The following is a 20,792-nucleotide window of genomic DNA, read 5'->3' as shown; positions in this document are numbered from 1 at the left end:
GGAGGAGGTGTAGCAACAACAGGAGGAGGTGTAATAACAGCAGGAGGAGGTGTAGTAACAGCAGGAGGGGTGTAGCAACAGCAAGAGGGGGTGTAGCAACAACAGGATGGGGTGTAGCAACAACAGTATTGGGTGTAACATGAACAGTATACAGTGTAGTAATAACAGGAATGTATGTAGCAACAGCAGTAGGGGTGTAGCCACAACAAGAAGGGGTGTTGCAACAAGAGGAGGGTGTAGCATCAACGGTATGGGGTGTAACCTGAACAGTATAGATTGTAGCAACAACAGGAGAGGATGTAGCAACAGCAGTCGGGGATGTAACAACAGAACACCAGCAGTTGTGACAGAGTTACCTTGCAGTTTTGCTGTACGGTTGCTGGTAGAGACGGTAGCTGAGACGCTGTACCGGCCATTACCGGAATACTGAGTGAAGAACGCAGAGTATATCCCATCCCCTGACCGTAAGTCTGCACCTGTGGTACACAACCAACACTGGAGCAATGTAATAATAGTAATAATAATAATAATAATAATAATAATCTTTATTTCTACAAGTACATGATACAGCTTATACAGAGCATAGTTGATATCAATGTACCTAAATAAACTTACTGTATTTCATAACCTGAGTTTTTGTTTGTGGTTTATAGGGCTACTCACAGCCTACACCGTAACGAACCCGGTCGTCCGTCGCTCATCCTCACCTCCACATCTCTTGCCAACTTACCAACGCCGTTGTCCAGGAGAGGGAAGGAGATAGACTTCTCCTCGGTGGGTGGTACAATGAATGCTGTGACTGTAGCATCGAGTACCATGCTGTACCCCTGGCTAACGTAGGCGAATACCAGGGCTGGTTCAGGGTAGGTGATATTGTTAGCTGACATCCACGCCTTCACCCTGAGGGTCGTTTCAAGAAGAGTTCAGTCTTGGTACTGATTTAATCCCTGACTGAATTACTTGACAAGAAAAAAAGCTTCAGTCTTAGCATTATTAAAGTCCCTGACCGAGTTATCCGATAAGGTCAATGCCTTTATTTTACCATAATTAAAGTCCCTGACTGCTTTATCCGACAAGGAAAGGGCTTTAACCTTAGCATTATTCACGATAAAGCTGGGTTATTTGACTAAAGTTGAACAATAGTGTTAATAATAAAAGAATCTTCAACTTTAGTTCATTTCCCTGTTAAACTGTTCCTCTCTGAACATGTTCAGTATTTCTCCCAGTTTTTCGAATTACGAAGAAAAATAAATGTTAAGTTTAAACTATGTAAAAATTGACGTTTGAACTACCGTTGAATAAGTCACTTAATGTATATAAACGATAAAACAGTTTATTCTACACATTTTTTCAATGATTTAGAAGCTATCAAAAATATTCACTTCAATTTCAATTTGAAATCAATCTCACAGTCAAATCTTTTTCAGTGTCATCGATCCATATTAAAAAAAAAAAAGTGTAACTGGACTAGAGGTCGAGGACTTACCTGACTGGAGCCTGGCCAGTCTTCCTGCTGGGGTGGGAGGTGACAGCAACCTGCACCTCGTCAGGTTGGGGGTAGGTGCGAGGGTGACCTGCAGGGTTCCTGATGATGTAGGTCCAGCGACCTGCCTGGTACACACACACACACACACACCTTGGTTAAACTACTGCACGTCACATGTAAATTACCAACGCATGATACAAGAGGACAGTAGGCCTACTACAATGTTACAAGAGGACAGTAGGCCTTCTACAATGTTACAAGAGGACAGTAGGCCTTCTACAATGTTACAAGAGGACAGTAGGCCTTCTACAATGTTACAAGAGGACAGTAGGCCTTCTACAATGTTACAAGAGGACAGTAGGCCTTCTACAATGTTACAAGAGGAAAGTAGGCCTACTACAATGTTACAAGAGGACAGTAGGCCTTCTACAATGTTACAAGAGGACAGTAGGCCTTCTACAATGTTACAAGAGGAAAGTAGGCCTACTACAATGTTACAAGAGGACAGTAGGCCTACTACAATGTTACAAGAGGACAGTAGGCCTACTACAATGTTACAAGAGGACAGTAGGCTTACTACAATGTTACAAGAGGACAGTGGGCCTACTACAATGTTACAAGAGGACAGTAGGCCTACTACAATGTTACAAGAGGACAGTAGGCTTACTACAATGTTACAAGAGGACAGTAGGCCTATTACAATGTTACAAGAGGGCAGTAGGCTTACTGTAATGCATCCATGCAGTTGGCTACACCAACTGCTGACCCACTGACTCATCTATCACACTGACTCAGTCACACTGACTCAGTGCTTGAGTCAGTGTGAATAATAATCCGCTGGAAAATAATTTGTAATTAGGTTTCAATGCTATCTACTACACGAGGGTCATTAATCAGTATTTTAGGTATTAAAGTGACATGCAGCCTTAATGACCCTCGTGTAGTAGATAGACTTTAAACCCCATTAACCAGCGAGGCTGGTGCCAGGCTGGTGCCAGGTTGGTGCCAGGCTGGTGCCAGGCTGGTGCCAGGCAGGTGCCAGGCTGGTGCCAGGCTGGTGCCAGGCTGGTGCCAGGCTGGTGCCAGACTGGTGCCAGGCTGGTGCCAGGCTGTTCCCAGGCTGGTGCCAGACTGGTGCCAGGCTGGTGCCAGACTGGTGCCAGGCTGGTGCCAGGCTGTTCCCAGGCTGGTGCCAGACTGGTGCCAGGCTGGTGCCAGACTGGTGCCAGGCTGGTGCCAGGCTGGTGCCAGGCTGGTGCCAGGCTGGTGCCAGGCAGGTGCCAGGCTGTTCCCAGGCAGGTGCCAGGCTGGTGCCAGGCTGGTGCCAGGCTGGTGCCAGGCTGTTCCCAGGCTGGTACCATGCTGGTGCCAGGCTGGTGCCAGGCTGGTGCCAGGCTGGTGCCAGGCTGTTCCCAGGCTGGTGCCAGGCTGGTGCCAGGCTGGTGCCTGGCGGACATACCAACACAGAGTCAACAAGAAACTTGAAATTAAAATCCTCAAGCCAGTACAAGTTAAATTTGTGTTTCAGTGGATAAGACAACACTAGTCATGCACTGCCAAGTTAAACAAGAGCTCCTGGCCCTCTTAACACTGGTAAATATTGACTTTATCCTCTTAAAACAGAGTGAAATTACAGCTTAATAGATATTAACAGAGCGAAATTACCGCTTAATAGACATAAACAGAGTGAAATTACCGTTTAATAGACATAAACAGAGTGAAATTACCGCTTAATAGACATAAACAGAGTGAAATTACCGCTTAATAGACATAAACAGAGTGAAATTACCGCTTAATAGACATAAACAGAGTGAAATTACCGCTTAATAGACATAAACAGAGTGAAATTACCGCTTAATAGACATAAACAGAGTGAAATTACCGCTTAATAGACATAAACAGAGTGAAATTACCGCTTAATATACATAAACAGAGTGAAATTACCGCTTAATAGACATAAACAGAGTGAAATTACCGTTTAATAGACATAAACAGAGTAAACTACTGTTAATAGACATAAACATAGTAAATTACCGTTTAACAGACATTAAACCCCTGTAATTACCGTTGAATAGACATGACATTCTCTTCAAACTCCCTCATGTTAGTTGAATTATTCTGAGTATTTGATGAATCAGACACATGAGTAAGATACAAGTACTGAACGTATATCTTATTCATCAATAACTACTAAATATACTCTGTCAGAAACAATCACACCTGATTGGGTGATTGGTGGGAGGTGTGACCTCTCTACGAGATGAGGTGACCTTCCCTCTGCTGACACGTCTCATCTGAGGTGCTCGGTGCGTCTTGTGTCTGCTGAAGAGGACCTCAGCGGGAGGTTGAAATAGAAGAGTGATCTGTTTTATGTGTTGCACAGCGTCCAGGGTCAACGAACCTCTGTGTATATACACTGAGACGTGTATGTCTCTGTGTATATACACTGAGAGGTTTATGTCTCTCTGTGTATATACACTGAGACGTGTATGTCTCTGTGTATATACACTGAGAGGTTTATGTCTCTCTGTGTATATACACTGAGAGGTGTGTGTCTTTCTGTGTATATACAGTGAGAGGTGTATGTCTCTCTGTGTATATACACTGAGAGGTGTATGTCTCACTGTGTATATACACTGAGAGGTGTATGTCTCTCTGTGTATATACACTGAGAGGTGTATGTCTTTGTGTATATACACTGAGAGGTGTATGTCTTTGTGTATATACACTGAGAGGTGTATGTCTCTCTGTGTATATACACTGAGAGTTATGTATCTCTCAGTGTATATACATTGACAGATGTATATCTCAGTGTATATACACTGGTAGTTTACATTAATCAGTATTTTAGGTATTAAAGTATTCTTGACTGGTGGTGTACAGGTGACATGCAGCCTTAATGACCCTCGTGTAGTAGATAGACTTTAAACCCCATTAACCCACAGTCAAGATTTCTTACCATGGCTTCGATGATGTTGAAAATGATGGTCCTGGTGGCATTGTCAAGACGATAGTGCCATGCCAGGCTGTGTTCACTGTACAGGTGGCCCTCCGGGTCCTGAAGACTGGCACTGATAGAGAACCTGCGGATAGTGCCAGTATTCTTGAAGTAATTACGTTAGGGTTGAAAGCTATCGTAGTATGGCTGATTAGTAACACCTGTTGCCTGGAAGGTATACTTGTCTGTGAGGGATACTAGTTGCCTGGGAGGGATACCTGATGTCTGTGAGGGATACCTGCTGCCTGGGAGGGATATCTGCTGCCTGGAAGGGATACCTGCTGCCTGGAAGGGATGCCTGCTGCCTGGAAGGGATACCTGCTGCCTGGAATGGATATCTGCTGCCTGGAAGGGATACCTGGTGCCTGGAAGGGATACCTGCTGCCTGGGAAAGGAAGGAGGTGAATACCTGAAAGAAGGGGAGGATACACCTAAAGAAAGGGGGATACCTGCTGCCTGGGAGATGAAATAGGGTAGGGATACCTGGAAGAAACTGGGAATACTCACGGGTTATAAGGGCTGACGATGCTCTCAGTGAAGGTGAACCTGGTCTCATGACCGAGGCTCGAGTCCAGAACCACCTGGCCGGTCTCTAGACCACCTCGCGCCGCTACCTCGTGAGTCCGACGGTACACCTGGTAAGGTACACACACCAGGTCAGTCAGGTCTTTCATGGTTAGGTTAGATTAGATTATGAGATTCTAGGCTAGGTTAGGTTAGGTTAGGTTAGGGTTAGTTAGGTTAGAGTAGGTTAGGCTAGGTTAGGTTAGGTTAGGTTAGGTTAGGTTAGGTTAGGTTAGGTTAGGTTAAGTTAGATGAGGTTAGGTTAGATGAGGTTAGGTTAGATAAGGTTAGGTTAGGCTAGGTTAGGTTAGGTTAGGTTAGGTTAGGTTAGATGAGGTTAGGTTAGATAAGGTTAGGTTAGGTTAGGTTAAGTTAGGTTAGGTTAGGGTAGAAAGAAGGAACACTGCAGCAGGCGTACTGGCCCATGCGAGGCAGGTCCAAGTCTCCTACTGGCTTAAGCCAATGCACCCAACCTAGTCAGGTCAGGTCACATTCACTTAAGGGAGGAACACGGCAACCGACCTGGTAGCACAAGCTATCAGGTCCAACTCACACCCACTCATGTATTTATCTAACCTATTTTTAAAGCTACACAACGTTCTGGCCTCTATAACTGTACTCGGGAGTTTGTTCCACTCATCCACAACTCTATTACCAAACCAGTGCTTTTCTATATCCTTCCTGAATCTGAATTTTTCCAACTTAAAACCATTGCTGCGAGTCCTGTCTAGGCTAGATATTTTAAGCACACTATTTACATCCCCTTTATTTATTCCTGTCTTCCATTTATACACCTCAATCATATCCCCCCTAATTCTACGTCTTTCTAGAGAGTGCAGTTTCAGGGCCCTCAGTCTATCCTCATAGGGAAGGTTTCTGATACATGGGATCAACTTTGTCATCCTCCTTTGTACATTTTCCAGAGAATTTATATCCATTCTGTAATACGGTGACCAAAACTGTGCAGCATAATCTAAATGAGGCCTAACCAAGGATGTATAGAGTTGAAGAACAACCTGAGGACTCCTATTATTTATGCTTCTTGATATGAAGCCAAGAATTCTGTTAGCTTTATTGCGAACATTAATACACTGTTGTCTTGGTTTCAGATTACTGTTAACCAGAACTCCTAAATCTTTTTCGCAATCAGTAATATTAAGATCGACATTATTTAGTTTATATACAATTGTTTATAACTATTGTGGTCATTAATAACCCACATTGAGACAGAAACTCAAGAGAATAATTAATTTGTATATTTCGACACCTTCTGGGATCCTCTTCATCTGCTGAAGAGGACCCCAGAAGGTGGTCAAAATATATGACCATGTGGATTATTACTGAGTTAGTTAGTTTAATATGTTTATTATGCACCCCATACCCATCCTGTGGGCGGTAGTCAAAAGATTACAGAGGTACATAATTGGTCCAGGGACTGGACTCCAAAGTTTTGATAGCTGAGCAAGTTACAAAGGTAATGAACTAGATCTGGTCACACTGAGACAGGTGTTTATTACACTTTAACCAATTACTGTTGTTATTAGCTAGCGGAGGAGGGACTAACCTGGAGGAGCTGGTCGTCAGGCTGGTCCAGGTTGGTGGTAATGGAGTCGTAGAGGAGAGCATCCAGGCTGGAGAGAGAATCAGACGACCCAGTACTGTGGTAGTACGACTTGCCTCCCGTCTCCTTGGCCTTATCAAAAAACAAAAATATATAATTTATTAAAAAAAAAACGAAGTTAAATAACCCCGTCAGATGCTAAAAGATAGTCAGGGGAAGCCAGCGAAATACCTGGGTCACAACGCCCAAAAATTATTTCAGCGAAAATGTTTTATGGCCATCATCAGAGTTAGGAAGAGTTGTACTAGAGGGTCCCTCTACCCACTAATTTATCAGCCTCACTGTAGTTCGCCAAACAGTGTATTCGAAAGAAATTTCGTTAACTCTGAAAAGTGGTTGGAGATTCAGCCACATTGGTGCCCAGTGGCCTGGTGGTTAAAGCTTTTGTTTTCCACGGCGAGTGTCCGGGTTTGATTTCCAGCGAGGGGTAGAAACACTGGGCGTGTTTCTTTACACTGGTTGTGTATGTTCACCCATCAGTAAAGTGGATACCTGGGTGTTAGTGGACTGGTGTGGGTCGCATCCTGGGACAAACTGACCTAATTTGCGGGAAATGCTCAGCATATCAAGGGACTTTCTATATAGTAGTATGTCATTGATGTCAGCTATGGTCTGTATACCTTGTACATGTACTTGTAGTAAACAGAGATATTAATTTATTTATTTATTTATTGTCTGGATAACCACAACAAGGCTGGAGGTCAAGCCTTCGATTTTTTTTACTGTGAGGTTGAAGACTTGTTTTAAACATGATGTGGTATGCAAAGAGTATGTAACCTTTATTCGGCGCATGTACACACCCTCATTGAAAGGCGGTCTCCTCCAACCAGCGAACCAGGTGCTAAGAGTTGACGATGGGGCCCCATCGTTCAATCAGTACCCAGGTTCCAGCCAATGAGAAGATGGTTTTGGCAATCGCAGAGGTGATGTGGGTACCACACACCTGTCTGCCCTTGTCATTCCCATTCTAGAGCTGGTTGAAGCACGGTCTGCTCTCTAGTGGCTTCTATTCTGCCTTGCTTACCGTGGAGTGCACTAATATCTATTGTTGTACATAGTGTATATAGTGTACATACTTCTGTTCTTACGTGGTGAAGGATAATATAAGTCAAAAGTTTTTCTGCTGTGTTTATTTTTCTCCCTTTACACCCAGGATAACAGGCCTTTGGATTCCTGGGTTGTAATACAGGAGAACTGCATTTACGTTAACTTTATACAATTCCGATATGTTGATACATAAGACACCTGTACAATACATCAGTATCTTTATTGTGAAGACGTTTTGACCGCCCGGGTTCTATCAGTTCACTGTAAAGATTGTATACCAGTTAGAGTGGAAGAAGTGGTCAGTCCCTGATGTTGTCACCCAGACCTGTGGTCACTACGTGATGTTGTCACCCTGACCTGTGGTCACTACGTGATGTCACCCTGACCCGTGGTCACTACGTGATGTTGTCACCCAGACCTGTGGTCAGTGCGTGATGTCACCCAGACCTGTGGTCAGTACGTGATGTTGTTACCCAGACCTGTGGTCAGTACGTGATGTTGTCACCCTGACCTGTGGTCACTACGTGATGTTGTCACCCAGACCTGTGGTCACTACGTGATGTTGTCACCCAGACCTGTGGTCACTACGTGATGTTGTCACCCAGACCTGTGGTCACTACGTGATGTTGTCACCCAGACCTGTGGTCAGTACGTGATGTTGTCACCCTGACCCGTGGTCACTACGTGATGTTGTCACCCAGACCTGTGGTCACTACGTGATGTTGTCACCCAGACCTGTGGTCAGTACGTGATGTTGTCACCCTGACCTGTGGTCACTACGTGATGTTGTCACCCAGACCTGTGGTCAGTGCGTGATGTTGTCACCCAGACCTGTGGTCAGTACGTGATGTTGTCACCCAGACCTGTGGTCAGTACGTGATGTTGTCACCCAGACCTGTGGTCACTACGTGATGTCACCCAGACCTGTGGTCACTACGTGATGTTGTCACCCAGACCTGTGGTCACTACGTGATGTTGTCACCCAGACCTGTGGTCACTACGTGATGTTGTCACCCAGACCTGTGGTCCCTACGTGATGTTGTCACCCAGACCTGTGGTCACTACGTGATGTTGTCACCCAGACCTGTGGTCACTACGTGATGTTGTCACCCAGACCTGTGGTCACTACGTGATGTTGTCACCCAGACCTGTGGTCACTACGTGATGTTGTCACCCAGACCTGTGGTCACTACATGATGTTGTCACCCAGACCTGTGGTCAGTGCGTGATGTTGTCACCCAGACCTGTGGTCACTACGTGATGTTGTCACCCAGACCTGTGGTCACTACGTGATGTTGTCACCCAGACCTGTGGTCAGTGAGTGATGTTGTCACCCAGACCTGTGGTCAGTGCGTGATGTTGTCACCCTGGCCTGTGGTCACTACGTGATGTTGTCACCCAGACCTGTGGTCACTACGTGATGTTGTCACCCAGACCTGTGGTCAGTACGTGATGTTGTCACCCAGACCTGTGGTCAGTACGTGATGTTGTCACCCAGACCTGTGGTCACTACGTGATGTCACCCAGACCTGTGGTCACTACGTGATGTTGTCACCCAGACCTGTGGTCAGTGCGTGATGTTGTCACCCAGACCTGTGGTCAGTGCGTGATGTTGTCACCCAGACCTGTGGTCAGTGCGTGATGTTGTCACCCAGACCTGTGGTCAGTGCGTGATGTTGTCACCCAGACCTGTGGTCACTACGTGATGTTGTCACCCAGACCTGTGGTCAGTACGTGATGTTGTCACCCAGACCTGTGGTCAGTACGTGATGTTGTCACCCAGACCTGTGGTCAGTGCGTGATGTTGTCACCCAGACCTGTGGTCAGTGCGTGATGTTGTCACCCAGACCTGTGGTCAGTGCGTGATGTTGTCACCCTGGCCTGTGGTCAGTACGTGTTGTCACCCAGACCTGTGGTCAGTACGTGATGTGCTTACCCAGAGTTCCAGACTGTCAGTAGCGTTGGGACCAAAGGAGACAGTATTGATGACTATCCGTTTTCTCTTGATGGCTGGTAATTTGGTCTCCACCTTGGGATACATGGTCTCCTCACCATCTGTGATGAGTATGACCATCAATCCCTCACTCTCCGTGCCTGTGTTCTCCACCAGCTGCAACAGCAATAAGCACGTGTGAGACACGGTACACGGGGTGTACAGGAAACACCGTGTTCATGTATATTACTGGTTCACAGAACCGAAGGGTTGATGAATTAGACACTTGTGCGACACTTGGGGTATCTTTACTGTGGAAACGGTTCACCGACCAGTGGTTTCCTCAGTCCAATACAGAGAAGAATGGTTGAAGATCAGGAGTTTGAGATAATCAGTCTCTCAGCCTAGAGTCAACTCCAGGCTGGGGGACTGATTACCGTGTTCATGATGCATTAAATTGTTGCAGATAACACTTAAGACAAGACACTGGCTTTATTAAGACGATGTTTCTGTAGAGGTACTGACTTGATAAGGCTTTTAAAAAAGGGCAAAACGTTCTTACAAACGCCTGGCTGAGGACCAGACTACCAGAATCTGCACAGATGACGTTAAGTTAATATAACAGAAGGCTCTCTCCCCACCTTCCAGCCAAACTGCCGAAATGACAGACTTGCTGAAAATACCTACACGTACCTGGAGGACGACCCTCCACCCACCTGAAGTAACAACTCTCACCTACCTGGAGTATAAACTCGAGTGCTCCACCAATAGCCGTGTAGCCACCTACAACATAGGTGTCAGGCAGTTTACTGACGATGTCCTCACGATCCCTCGGTACCACTGTGAAGGGCAGGTCTAAGTGGGACGTGTTAGCGAAGGACACTACCGCTAGTAGACTCCCAGTAGGTACCAGATCCCTGACGAACCTGGTGGTAAATTCATTTAGGTACAGGTATAAATGGTATAAGCCTTGGTAACAGACACCGACAAATTGGCTTAAAAAGACCCAGGACCGTGGTCCAAGGTCCTGGGACCCATGATCACTTCTAGGATGCAGAGAAAGTACAAAATACCGAATATATAAACATACAAGATACCCAACCAGGCAAAGCACCACCTACCCAACAACACAGGAGTCACATGATCTCATTGTTTACCTGTCTTCACTCCTACATGGCATTCTTCAGGTCACCATGTGTCACTCACACCTCACTCTCCGACTATATACACTGTCTTTTTAACATATATATAGGCAGGTGACCACACGAAGAAGGACCAGACCAGGATGTCCTGGCCAACCTACCTATAACCTCTCTATGTTAGAACTCATCAAGATCTCGGGACCAAAAGTTTGCGCATAAACATGATCTAGTGTCTGGTCACCTGTTTTTCTACACATAAAGTTACACAAATTATCATACATAGTAACAGGATAACCCAAAAATAAGACAGAGAATGTGGTAGTGGTTAATGGTGGTAGACAGTGGTAGTAGTGGTGTTAGTACCAGTGGTGAGACTGGAGAGAGAGACTGAGAGTTGTGGTTGTTGTGATAGTGGTAGTACGTATGGTAGTAGTAGTGGTACTGGATGGTAATGAGTACTCCCTATATAAATCAGCACATCTAAATTGAAAATGTATATATCCTAACGAGTATATCTAATAGGTATAGGATTAAGTGTATGTCAGATATATACGTATAATTTTAATATATATTCCATACAACGTATATTCTAAATATATATATTCCCTACTAAGTATATTTTCCAGATATCCCCTAATTATAATCTGTTCAAAAATAGTATATACCAGAGTTCTGGTGGTCAGAAATGCCAGATAAAGATTCGAACCTTTCTCAAAATTTTGAAACCTGGGAACGGTCCCAAATTTAATTTTGAAACCCAGGTCCTGTACAAATCATTTTTCAAAATTCAAAGTTCAGACCTTTTGGCAAATTCTAATCAAAGTTTAGATTTGAGGCTACCGGTCCTAAGACCGAATTCAGAGGATGATGCCCGGGTATGACCGAAGGCTGGGCTTGTATGGACCAACCTGACAACCGCCTGGTACAGCTGTTTCATGAACTGGTCCATTGAACCGGACAGGTCCAGCAGGAGTACGAAGCGAGGTTTCTTCTTGGCTGCTTCCTGTATCACCTGAAACCTGGGTTTCAAATCGGTTTCAGCAGCTCGTTTTCTCCTGGGTGGGTTCCTGCAGGGGCGAAAGGTGTTGGTGAGTGTCTGTATTGTGACCTTTTTATTAATTTTTAAAGGTGTTTATGATGATTCAGGTGTGTGGTGCTTGTGATGATTCAGGTGTGTGGTGCTTGTGATGATTCAGGTGTGTGGTGCTTGTGATGATTCAGGTGTGTGGTGTTTGTGATGATTCAGGTGTGTGGTGCTTGTGATGATTCAGGTGTGTGGTGTTTGTGATGATTCAGGTGTGTGGTGCTTGTGATGATTCAGGTGTGTGGTGTTCGTGATGATTCAGGTGTGTGGTGCTTGTGATAATTCAGGTGTGTGGTGTTCGTGATGATTCAGGTGTGTGGTGCTTGTGATGATTCAGGTGTGTGGTGTTTGTGATGATTCAGGTGTGTGGTGTTCGTGATGATTCAGGTGTGTGGTGTTTGTGATGATTCAGGTGTGTGGTGCTTGTGATGATTCAGGTGTGTGGTGTTCGTGATGATTCAGGTGTGTGGTGCTTGTGATGATTCAGGTGTGTGGTGTTCGTGATGATTCAGGTGTGTGGTGCTTGTGATGATTCAGGTGTGTGGTGTTTGTGATGATTCAGGTGTGTGGTGTTCGTGATGATTCAGGTGTGTGGTGTTTGTGATGATTCAGGTGTGTGGTGTTTGTGATGATTCAGGTGTGTGGTGTTTGTGATGATTCAGGTGTGTGGTGTTCGTGATGATTCAGGTTTGTGGTGCTTGTGATGATTCAGGTGTGTGGTGCTTGTGATGATTCAGGTGTGTGGTGTTCGTGATGATTCAGGTGTGTGGTGTTCGTGATGATTCAGGTGTGTGGTGTTCGTGATGATTCAGGTGTGTGGTACTTGTGATGATTCAGGTGTGTGGTGTTTGTGATGATTCAGGTGTGTGGTGTTCGTGATGATTCAGGTGTGTGGTACTTGTGATGATTCAGGTGTGTGGTGTTTGTAATGATTCAGGTGTGTGGTGCTTGTGATGATTCAGGTGTGTGGTGCTTGTGATGATTCAGGTGTGTGATGCTTGTGATGATTCAGGTGTGTGGTGCTTGTGATGATTCAGGTGTGTGATGCTTGTGATGATTCAGGTGTGTGGTGTTCGTGATGATTCAGGTGTGTGGTGTTTGTGATGATTCAGGTGTGTGGTGTTTGTGATGATTCAGGTGTGTGGTGCTTGTGATGATTCAGGTGTGTGGTGTTCGTGATGATTCAGGTGTGTGGTGTTTGTGATGATTCAGGTGTGTGGTGCTTGTGATGATTCAGGTGTGTGGTATTTGTGATGATTCAGGTGTGTGGTGTTTGTGATGATTCAGGTGTGTGGTGTTTGTGATGATTCAGGTGTGTGGTGTTTGTGATGATTCAGGTGTGTGGTGCTTGTGATGATTCAAGTGTGTGGTGTTTGTGATGATTCAGGTGTGTGGTGTTTGTGATGATTCAGGTGTGTGGTGCTTGTGATGATTCAGGTGTGTGGTGCTTGTGACGACTCAGGTGTGTAGTGTTTGTGATGATTCAGGTGTGTGGTGTTTGTGATGATTCAGGTGTGTGGTGTTTGTGATGATTCAGGTGTGTGGTGTTTGTGATGATTCAGGTGTGTGGTGCTTGTGATGATTCAGGTGTGTGGTGCTTGTGGTGATTCAGGTGTGTGGTGTTTGTGATGATTCAGGTGTGTGGTGCTTGTGATGATTCAGGTGTGTGATGCTTGTGATGATTCAGGTGTGTGGTGCTCGTGATGACTCAGGTGTGTGGTGCTTGTGATGATTCAGGTGTGTGGTGCTTGTGATGATTCAGGTGTGTGGTGCTCTTGATGACTCAGGTGTGTGGTGCTTGTGATGATTCAGGTGTGTGGTGCTTGTGATGATTCAGGTGTGTGGTGCTTGTGATGATTCAGGTGTGTAGTGTTTGTGGTGATCACGCAGGTATATGGCAATAAAACACTCCAATTACCCAAACATAAGTTTTTCTTAGGTATCATAATTTTCAAACACCATATTGCACCCCGTAAATGTAAATCAAAGAAGTGTAAATTGTAAAAATAAGAGTTTATCATATGTCTAATAAGATTATGTTTAACTACTGTGTTATTTACAATATTTTAAGTAAGGAAGAACAAAATAAGGGTAAAGCTGGAAGCCCCTTCCTGCTGCAGGAGTCAGTCCTTTCTATACAGAAGTTGAAGGAAGTAGACCCTTCCTGCTGCAGGAGTCAGTCCTTTCTATACAGAAGTTGAAGGAAGTAGACCCTTCCTGCTGCAGGAGTCAGTCCTTTCTATACAGAAGTTGAAGGAAGTAGACCCTTCCTGCTGCAGGAGTTAGTCCTTTCTATACAGAAGTTGAAGGAAGTAGACCCTTCCTGCTGCAGGAGTTAGTCCTTTCTATACAGAAGTTGAAGGAAGTAGACCCTTCCTGCTGCAGGAGTCAGTCCTTTCTATACAGAAGTTGAAGGAAGTAGACCCTTCCTGCTGCAGGAGTCAGTCCTTTCTATACAGAAGTTGAAGGAAGTAGACCCTTCCTGCTGCAGGAGTCAGTCCTTTCTATACAGAAGTTGAAGGAAGTAGACCCTTCCTGCTGCAGGAGTCAGTCCTTTCTATACAGAAGTTGAAGGAAGTAGACCCTTCCTGCTGCAGGAGTCAGTCCTTTCTATACAGAAGTTGAAGGAAGTAGACCCTTCCTGCTGCAGCAGTCAGTCCTTTCTATACAGAAGTTGAAGGAAGTAGACCCTTCCTGCTGCAGGAGTCAGTCCTTTCTATACAGAAGTTGAAGGAAGTAGACCCTTCCTGCTGCAGGAGTCAGTCCTTTCTATACAGAAGTTGAAGGAACTAGCCCCTTCCTGCTGCAGGAGTCAGTCCTTTCTATACAGAAGTTGAAGGAAGTAGACCCTTCCTGCTGCAGGAGTCAGTCCTTTCTATACAGAAGTTGAAGGAAGTAGACCCTTCCTGCTGCAGGAGTCAGTCCTTTCTATACAGAAGTTGAAGGAAGTAGACCCTTCCTGCTGCAGGAGTCAGTCCTTTCTATACAGAAGTTGAAGGAAGTAGACCCTTCCTGCTGCAGGAGTCAGTACTTTCTATACAGAAGTTGAAGGAAGTAAACCCTTCCTGCTGCAGGAGTCAGTCCTTTCTATACAGAAGTTGAAGGAACTAGCCCCTTCCTGCTGCAGGAGTCAGTCCTTTCTATACAGAAGTTGAAGGAACTAGCCCCTTCCTGCTGCAGGAGTCAGTCCTTTCTATACAGAAGTTGAAGGAAGTATACCCTTCCTGCTGCAGGAGTCAGTCCTTTCTATACAGAAGTTGAAGGAAGTAGACCCTTCCTGCTGCAGGAGTCAGTCCTTTCTATACAGAAGTTGAAGGAACTAGCCCCTTCCTGCTGCAGGAGTCAGTCCTTTCTATACAGAAGTTGAAGGAACTAGCCCCTTCCTGCTGCAGGAGTCAGTCCTTTCTATACAGAAGTTGAAGGAAGTAGACCCTTCCTGCTGCAGGAGTCAGTCCTTTCTATACAGAAGTTGAAGGAACTAGCCCCTTCCTGCTGCAGGAGTCAGTCCTTTCTATACAGAAGTTGAAGGAAGTAGACCCTTCCTGCTGCAGGAGTCAGTCCTTTCTATACAGAAGTTGAAGGAAGTAGACCCTTCCTGCTGCAGGAGTCAGTCCTTTCTATACAGAAGTTGAAGGAAGTAGACCCTTCCTGCTGCAGGAGTCAGTCCTTCCTATACAGAAGTTGAAGGAAGTAGACCCTTCCTGCTGCAGGAGTCAGTCCTTTCTATACAGAAGTTGAAGAAAGTAGACCCTTCCTGCTGCAGGAGTCAGTCCTTTCTATACAGAAGTTGAAGGAAGTAGACCCTTCCTGCTGCAGGAGTCAGTCCTTTCTATACAGAAGTTGAAGGAAGTAGACCCTTCCTGCTGCAGGAGTCAGTCCTTTCTATACAGAAGTTGAAGGAAGTAGACCCTTCCTGCTGCAGGAGTCAGTCCTTTCTATACAGAAGTTGAAGGAAGTAGACCCTTCCTGCTGCAGGAGTCAGTCCTTTCTATACAGAAGTTGAAGGAAGTAGACCCTTCCTGCTGCAGGAGTCAGTCCTTTCTATACAGAAGTTGAAGGAAGTAGACCCTTCCTGCTGCAGGAGTCAGTCCTTTCTATACAGAAGTTGAAGGAAGTAGACCCTTCCTGCTGCAGGAGTCAGTCCTTTCTATACAGAAGTTGAAGGAACTAGCCCCTTCCTGCTGCTGGAGTCAGTCCCTATACAGAAGTTAAAGGAACTAGCCCCGTAATGCAGCAGAAGTCAGTCCTTCCTACACAGAAGCAGTGGGAGGAGGAACCAGGTTCTCCTGCAGCAGAAGAACAATAACTCACACTCCGTCCTTAAAGTCCTGGTGCTGTGTGATCACTTCCCACACTGAGCGTCCGTCACACTGCATATTGTGAGCGTTGGGAGCATAAGGGTTGTGAGGCAGCTCTTCGTTGTCACAGAACATTCTCACCTGCACACGAAACAAAAAAAAAGTGAGAGAAAGATGAACGTCTGTGAATATTACAAAAAAAAAAGACTGTCAAAGATTATGCAGGAAGGCAGGATGTATTATCTAGGTGAATGCTGGGAAGAACTGGCTCATCTAGGATTCCAAGAGCTTGGAGGAGGGTTGAATCAACTACTGTACGATTCTAAGAGTTTGGAGGAGGATTGAATTAACTACGATTCAATGGGCTTGGAGGAGGACTGAATCAGTTATGATTCAAGGGGCTTGGAAAATGATTGAATCAGCTATGATTCAAGAGGCTTGGAGGAGAAGTGAATCAACTACAATTTTAGCGGCTTAGGGAAGGATTGGATCCTCTAGGTGCCTCTTAGAAAGGGGAAGCTTCACCGTGGAGACAGGTGACAGGGACCCGACAGACGCGAGGATACCCAACCAGCCGTAAGTAGACGAATTAAACACCTGTACAACACTTGTTGCAACCTGTCGGCTCCCTGAACCAGTTTCCCACTGTCGTAGCTACTTACGTTGTCGAGGAAGTAGAGGTTCATGAGAGAGGCAGTGATGTTGTTGTCACTGTCCTCAGCCGGGAAGAAGTGGCACTGTGAGTCTGGCATCCCCGAGGCGTCAGCGTGGCACTCTGATCCATCTATGTTCCTTAACCAGCCCTTGATGCCTTCAGTGCACCCCGTCACGTGCACCTGTACAAGTGCACGGTCTGTGTGAGGCTTCAAACAGGTACACAAGTGCACTATACACTACCATACACCTGGTGGTGTATGGTGGTATCACTGTATCAGAACATACACAATAACGCTAATCTTATATACACTTGTATGTGAAGGGTTACCCTACTCTGCATGTTCTCTTGTCCCACTCACCTGCATGTTCTCTTGTCCCACTCACCTGCATGTTCTCTTGCCCCCACTCACCTGCATGTCCTCCCCGATGTAGAAGGTAGGTGTAGATGTGGCAGGTTCCCCATATTCATCAAACACTCCCCAGCGTAGATGAGCCCACTCATGAACCAATACCTTACCTGAGTGGGGACACGTATATCTGAGTACCTGAGTGGGGACACGTATATCTGAGTACCTGAATGGGGACACGTATATCTGAGTACTTGAGTGAGGACACATATATCTGAGCACCTGAGTGGGGACACATATCTGATTACCTCACAAGACACTGGGACATCAGGCTGAAGATCAGGGAGGACACTACAGAGGATCAAGACATTTTTAACAGGAAGGAAATGAGTTACCACCAGGGAGGAGGTGATGGAATGGGCGATCGTGACGCGTGAGGTTCCACAAGAGTCAGTACTGGGACCGGTACTGTTTCTTATCACATAAATAGCTTTGTGTGTATCCCATGGCCTTTTAAAATAAGAAATATGTGTCTACACACATACGCACACACACACACACACACACACACACACACACACACACACACACACACACACACACACACACACACACACACACACACAAATACAAAAAAAAGACCAAGTGTCTATTGACAAGTGCCTTTCACAGCTAATTAAGCAAGTTGACACACTCACCTAAGAGAACACACTCACCTAAGACATACTCACCTAAGACAACACACTCGCATAAGACAACGCACTCACCTAAGACAACACATTCACCTAAAACAACATACTGACACGTATGGTGACACACTCACCTAGTCCCACACACTCACTTAAGGTGACACACTCACCTGGAGAGCCAAAGGTAGGCAGTAGACTGGAGTACATCTTAGCAGCGTACTCAGGTGAGAGGTGAATGTACTCACCAGGGTCACCACACCCACCTAGCTGCAGGGTGTAGGGTGAGTCCCCATGTAAAGGGTGGGGCAGGTCCACCCTTACGTCGGCCCCACTAACCCACCCCAAGCCAGTGGTGGCCTGAGGGTTTGTCGGCGCCAACCCACACACACGAAGGGTGGGCACAGAGATGTTAATTAGGTTTGGAATCTATCGGTTAGGTATTAAATCTATCGATATGGTCTTAAATCTATCTGCTAGATTATAAATCTACCTGCTAGGTTATAAATCTATCTGCTAGATTATAAATCTATCTGCTAGTTTATAAATCTATCGGCTAGATTATAAATCTGTCGACGGTATTACGCTGAGAAGGACTCTTGATCCGACGAAGTAGCGCTGCCATTTTATGAAGGTGACAGCAGCCAGGACAGTAGACAGATGACAGGAGTCAGGAGACAGTAAACAGGAGACAGTAGATAGGAGACAGGAGACAGTAGACAGGTGACAGGAGTCAGGAGACAGCAGACAGTAGACAGGAGACAGGAGACAGTAGACAGGTGACAGGAGTCAGAAGACAGTAGACAAGAGACAGTAGATAGTAGACCGCAGACAGGAGACAGGAGACAGTAGACATAGACAGTAGACATAGACAGTAGACATACACAGTAGACAGGGAGGGACACACTCACAAATTCTGAAAATAATTTAACGTCACCTCCGTTTCTTAATCATAGCCAACTACGTCATATCACCCTCATATCACCCTCATATCACCCTCATATCACCCTCATATCACCCTCATATCACCCTCATATCACCCTCATATCACCCTCATATCACCCTCATCAACCCAAGAGAATAATGAAGGCACCTTTGCTCGTGACCAGGACTGCTACGGTACCTTTGTCGCCAATAATGAAGGGAGTACCTGAGCCTGGGTGGCCCACACGGGTTTACAGCTTCACGTTAATAACGAGGCAGGTTTATCTGGATATGTGAGTGTGTGTAGGAGGTGACTGTCTCTCTTATGTAGTGGACGTTATGTGTGAGTAGTGATCTATATCTTGTTATTATTATTATTATTATTATTATTATTATTATTATTATTATTATTATTATTATTATTATTATTATTATTATTATTATTATTATTATTATTATAGTAATAGTGTTTTTAGAATGAGGGACAATATGCCAGGTAAAAAGGACACAAGTGCACCAATGCATCATGTTATTGTTGCAACGTTTCGCCCTCCAGGAGCTTCCTCAAGCACTGGTCTGGAGTTTTACCACTTACTTGCCGCGAGTTCAATCCCCGCCCGTACTCTGGTGTGTCGATAGCCATTACTGTAGCTCTCTGTCTCCCTGTGTTGTTTGTGGCGACTTATCGCTCTCCAGGAGCGAAACGTTGCCACAGTTAAATGTTGCATTAGATACACTTGTGTCCTTTCACCTGACATGTTATTGTTGTTGTTACACAGGTGGGAGGGTCGAGTGTTGTTACACAGGTGGGAGGGTCGAGTGTTGTTACACAGGTGGGAGGGTCGAGTGTTGTTACACAGGTGGGAGGGTCGAGTGTTGTTACACAGGTGGGAGGGTCGAGTGTTGTTACACAGGTGGGAGGGTCGAGTGTTGTTGTTACACAGGTGGGAGGGTCGAGTGTTGTTGTTACACAGGTGGGAGGGTCGAGTGTTGTTGTTACACAGGTGGGAGGGTCGAGTGTTGTTGTTACACAGGTGGGAGGGTCGAGTGTTGTTGTTACACAGGTGGGAGGCTCGAGTGTTGTTGTTACACAGGTGGGAGGGTCGAGTGTTGTTGTTACACAGGTGGGAGGGTCGAGTGTTGTTGTTACACAGGTGAGAGGGTCGAGTGTTGTTGTTACACAGGTGAGAGGGTCGAGTGTTGTTGTTACACAGGTGGGAGGGTCGAGTGTTGTTGTTACACAGGTGAGAGGGTCGAGTGTTGTTGTTACACAGGTGGGAGGGTCGAGTGTTGTTGTTACACAGGTGGGAGGGTCGAGAGTTGTTGTTACACAGGTGGGAGGGTCGAGTGTTGTTGTTACACAGGTGGGAAGGTCGAGTGTTGTTGTTACACAGGTGGGAGGGTCGAGTGTTGTTGTTACACAGGTGGGAGGGTCGAGTGTTGTTGTTACACAGGTGGGAGGGTCGAGTGTTGTTGTTACACAGGTGGGAGGGTCGAGTGTTGTTGTTACACAGGTGGGAGGGTCGAGTGTTGTTGTTACACAGGTGGGAGGGTCGAGTGTTGTTGTTACACAGGTGGGAGGGTCGAGTGTTGTTGTTACACAGATGGGAGGGTCGAGTGTTGTTGTTACACAGGTGGGAGGGTCGAGTGTTGTTGTTACACAGGTGGGAGGCTCGAGTGTTGTTACACAGGTGGGAGGGTCGAGTGTTGTTACACAGGTGGGAGGGTCGAGTGTTGTTACACAGGTGGGAGGGTCGAGTGTTGTTGTTACACAGGTGGGAGGGTCGAGTGTTGTTACACAGGTGGGAGGGTCGAGTGTTGTTATTACACAGGTGGGAGGGTCGAGTGTTGTTACACAGGTGGGAAGGTCGAGTGTTGTTACTCAGATGGGAGGGTCGAGTGTTGTTACACAGGTGGGAGGGTCGAGTGTTGTTACACAGGTGGGAGGGTCGAGTGTTGTTACACAGGTGGGAGGGTCGAGTGTTGTTACACAGGTGGGAGGGTT

At 45.8% G+C, this 20,792-nt stretch overlaps 1 protein-coding gene across 4 annotated transcripts in view; it reads right to left on the bottom strand.

Annotated features, from left to right (window-relative positions):
* LOC128702017 (calcium-activated chloride channel regulator 1) overlaps positions 1-20,792 on the bottom strand; it is a 63,429-nt gene that overhangs the window by 14,838 nt on the left and 27,799 nt on the right. For all 4 annotated transcript variants that reach the window (XM_070101435.1, XM_070101437.1, XM_070101434.1 and 1 more), the window contains 13 exons: positions 18,037-18,223; positions 17,241-17,347; positions 16,836-17,009; positions 16,187-16,314; positions 11,700-11,858; positions 10,389-10,575; positions 9,653-9,826; positions 6,613-6,741; positions 4,992-5,119; positions 4,446-4,569; positions 1,487-1,611; positions 731-900; positions 357-476 (listed from right to left, as the gene is read on the bottom strand). In XM_070101435.1, the coding sequence (XP_069957536.1) occupies positions 357-476; positions 731-900; positions 1,487-1,611; positions 4,446-4,569; positions 4,992-5,119; positions 6,613-6,741; positions 9,653-9,826; positions 10,389-10,575; positions 11,700-11,858; positions 16,187-16,314; positions 16,836-17,009; positions 17,241-17,347; positions 18,037-18,223 (1,912 nt within the window). The remainder of the gene's footprint in view (positions 1-356; positions 477-730; positions 901-1,486; positions 1,612-4,445; positions 4,570-4,991; positions 5,120-6,612; positions 6,742-9,652; positions 9,827-10,388; positions 10,576-11,699; positions 11,859-16,186; positions 16,315-16,835; positions 17,010-17,240; positions 17,348-18,036; positions 18,224-20,792) is intronic.

The sequence above is a fragment of the Cherax quadricarinatus genome, chromosome 77 (assembly GCF_038502225.1).
Source record: "Cherax quadricarinatus isolate ZL_2023a chromosome 77, ASM3850222v1, whole genome shotgun sequence".
NCBI classification, from domain to species: Eukaryota; Metazoa; Arthropoda; class Malacostraca; order Decapoda; family Parastacidae; genus Cherax; species Cherax quadricarinatus.
This window is presented reverse-complemented; position numbering and strand designations above follow the sequence as displayed.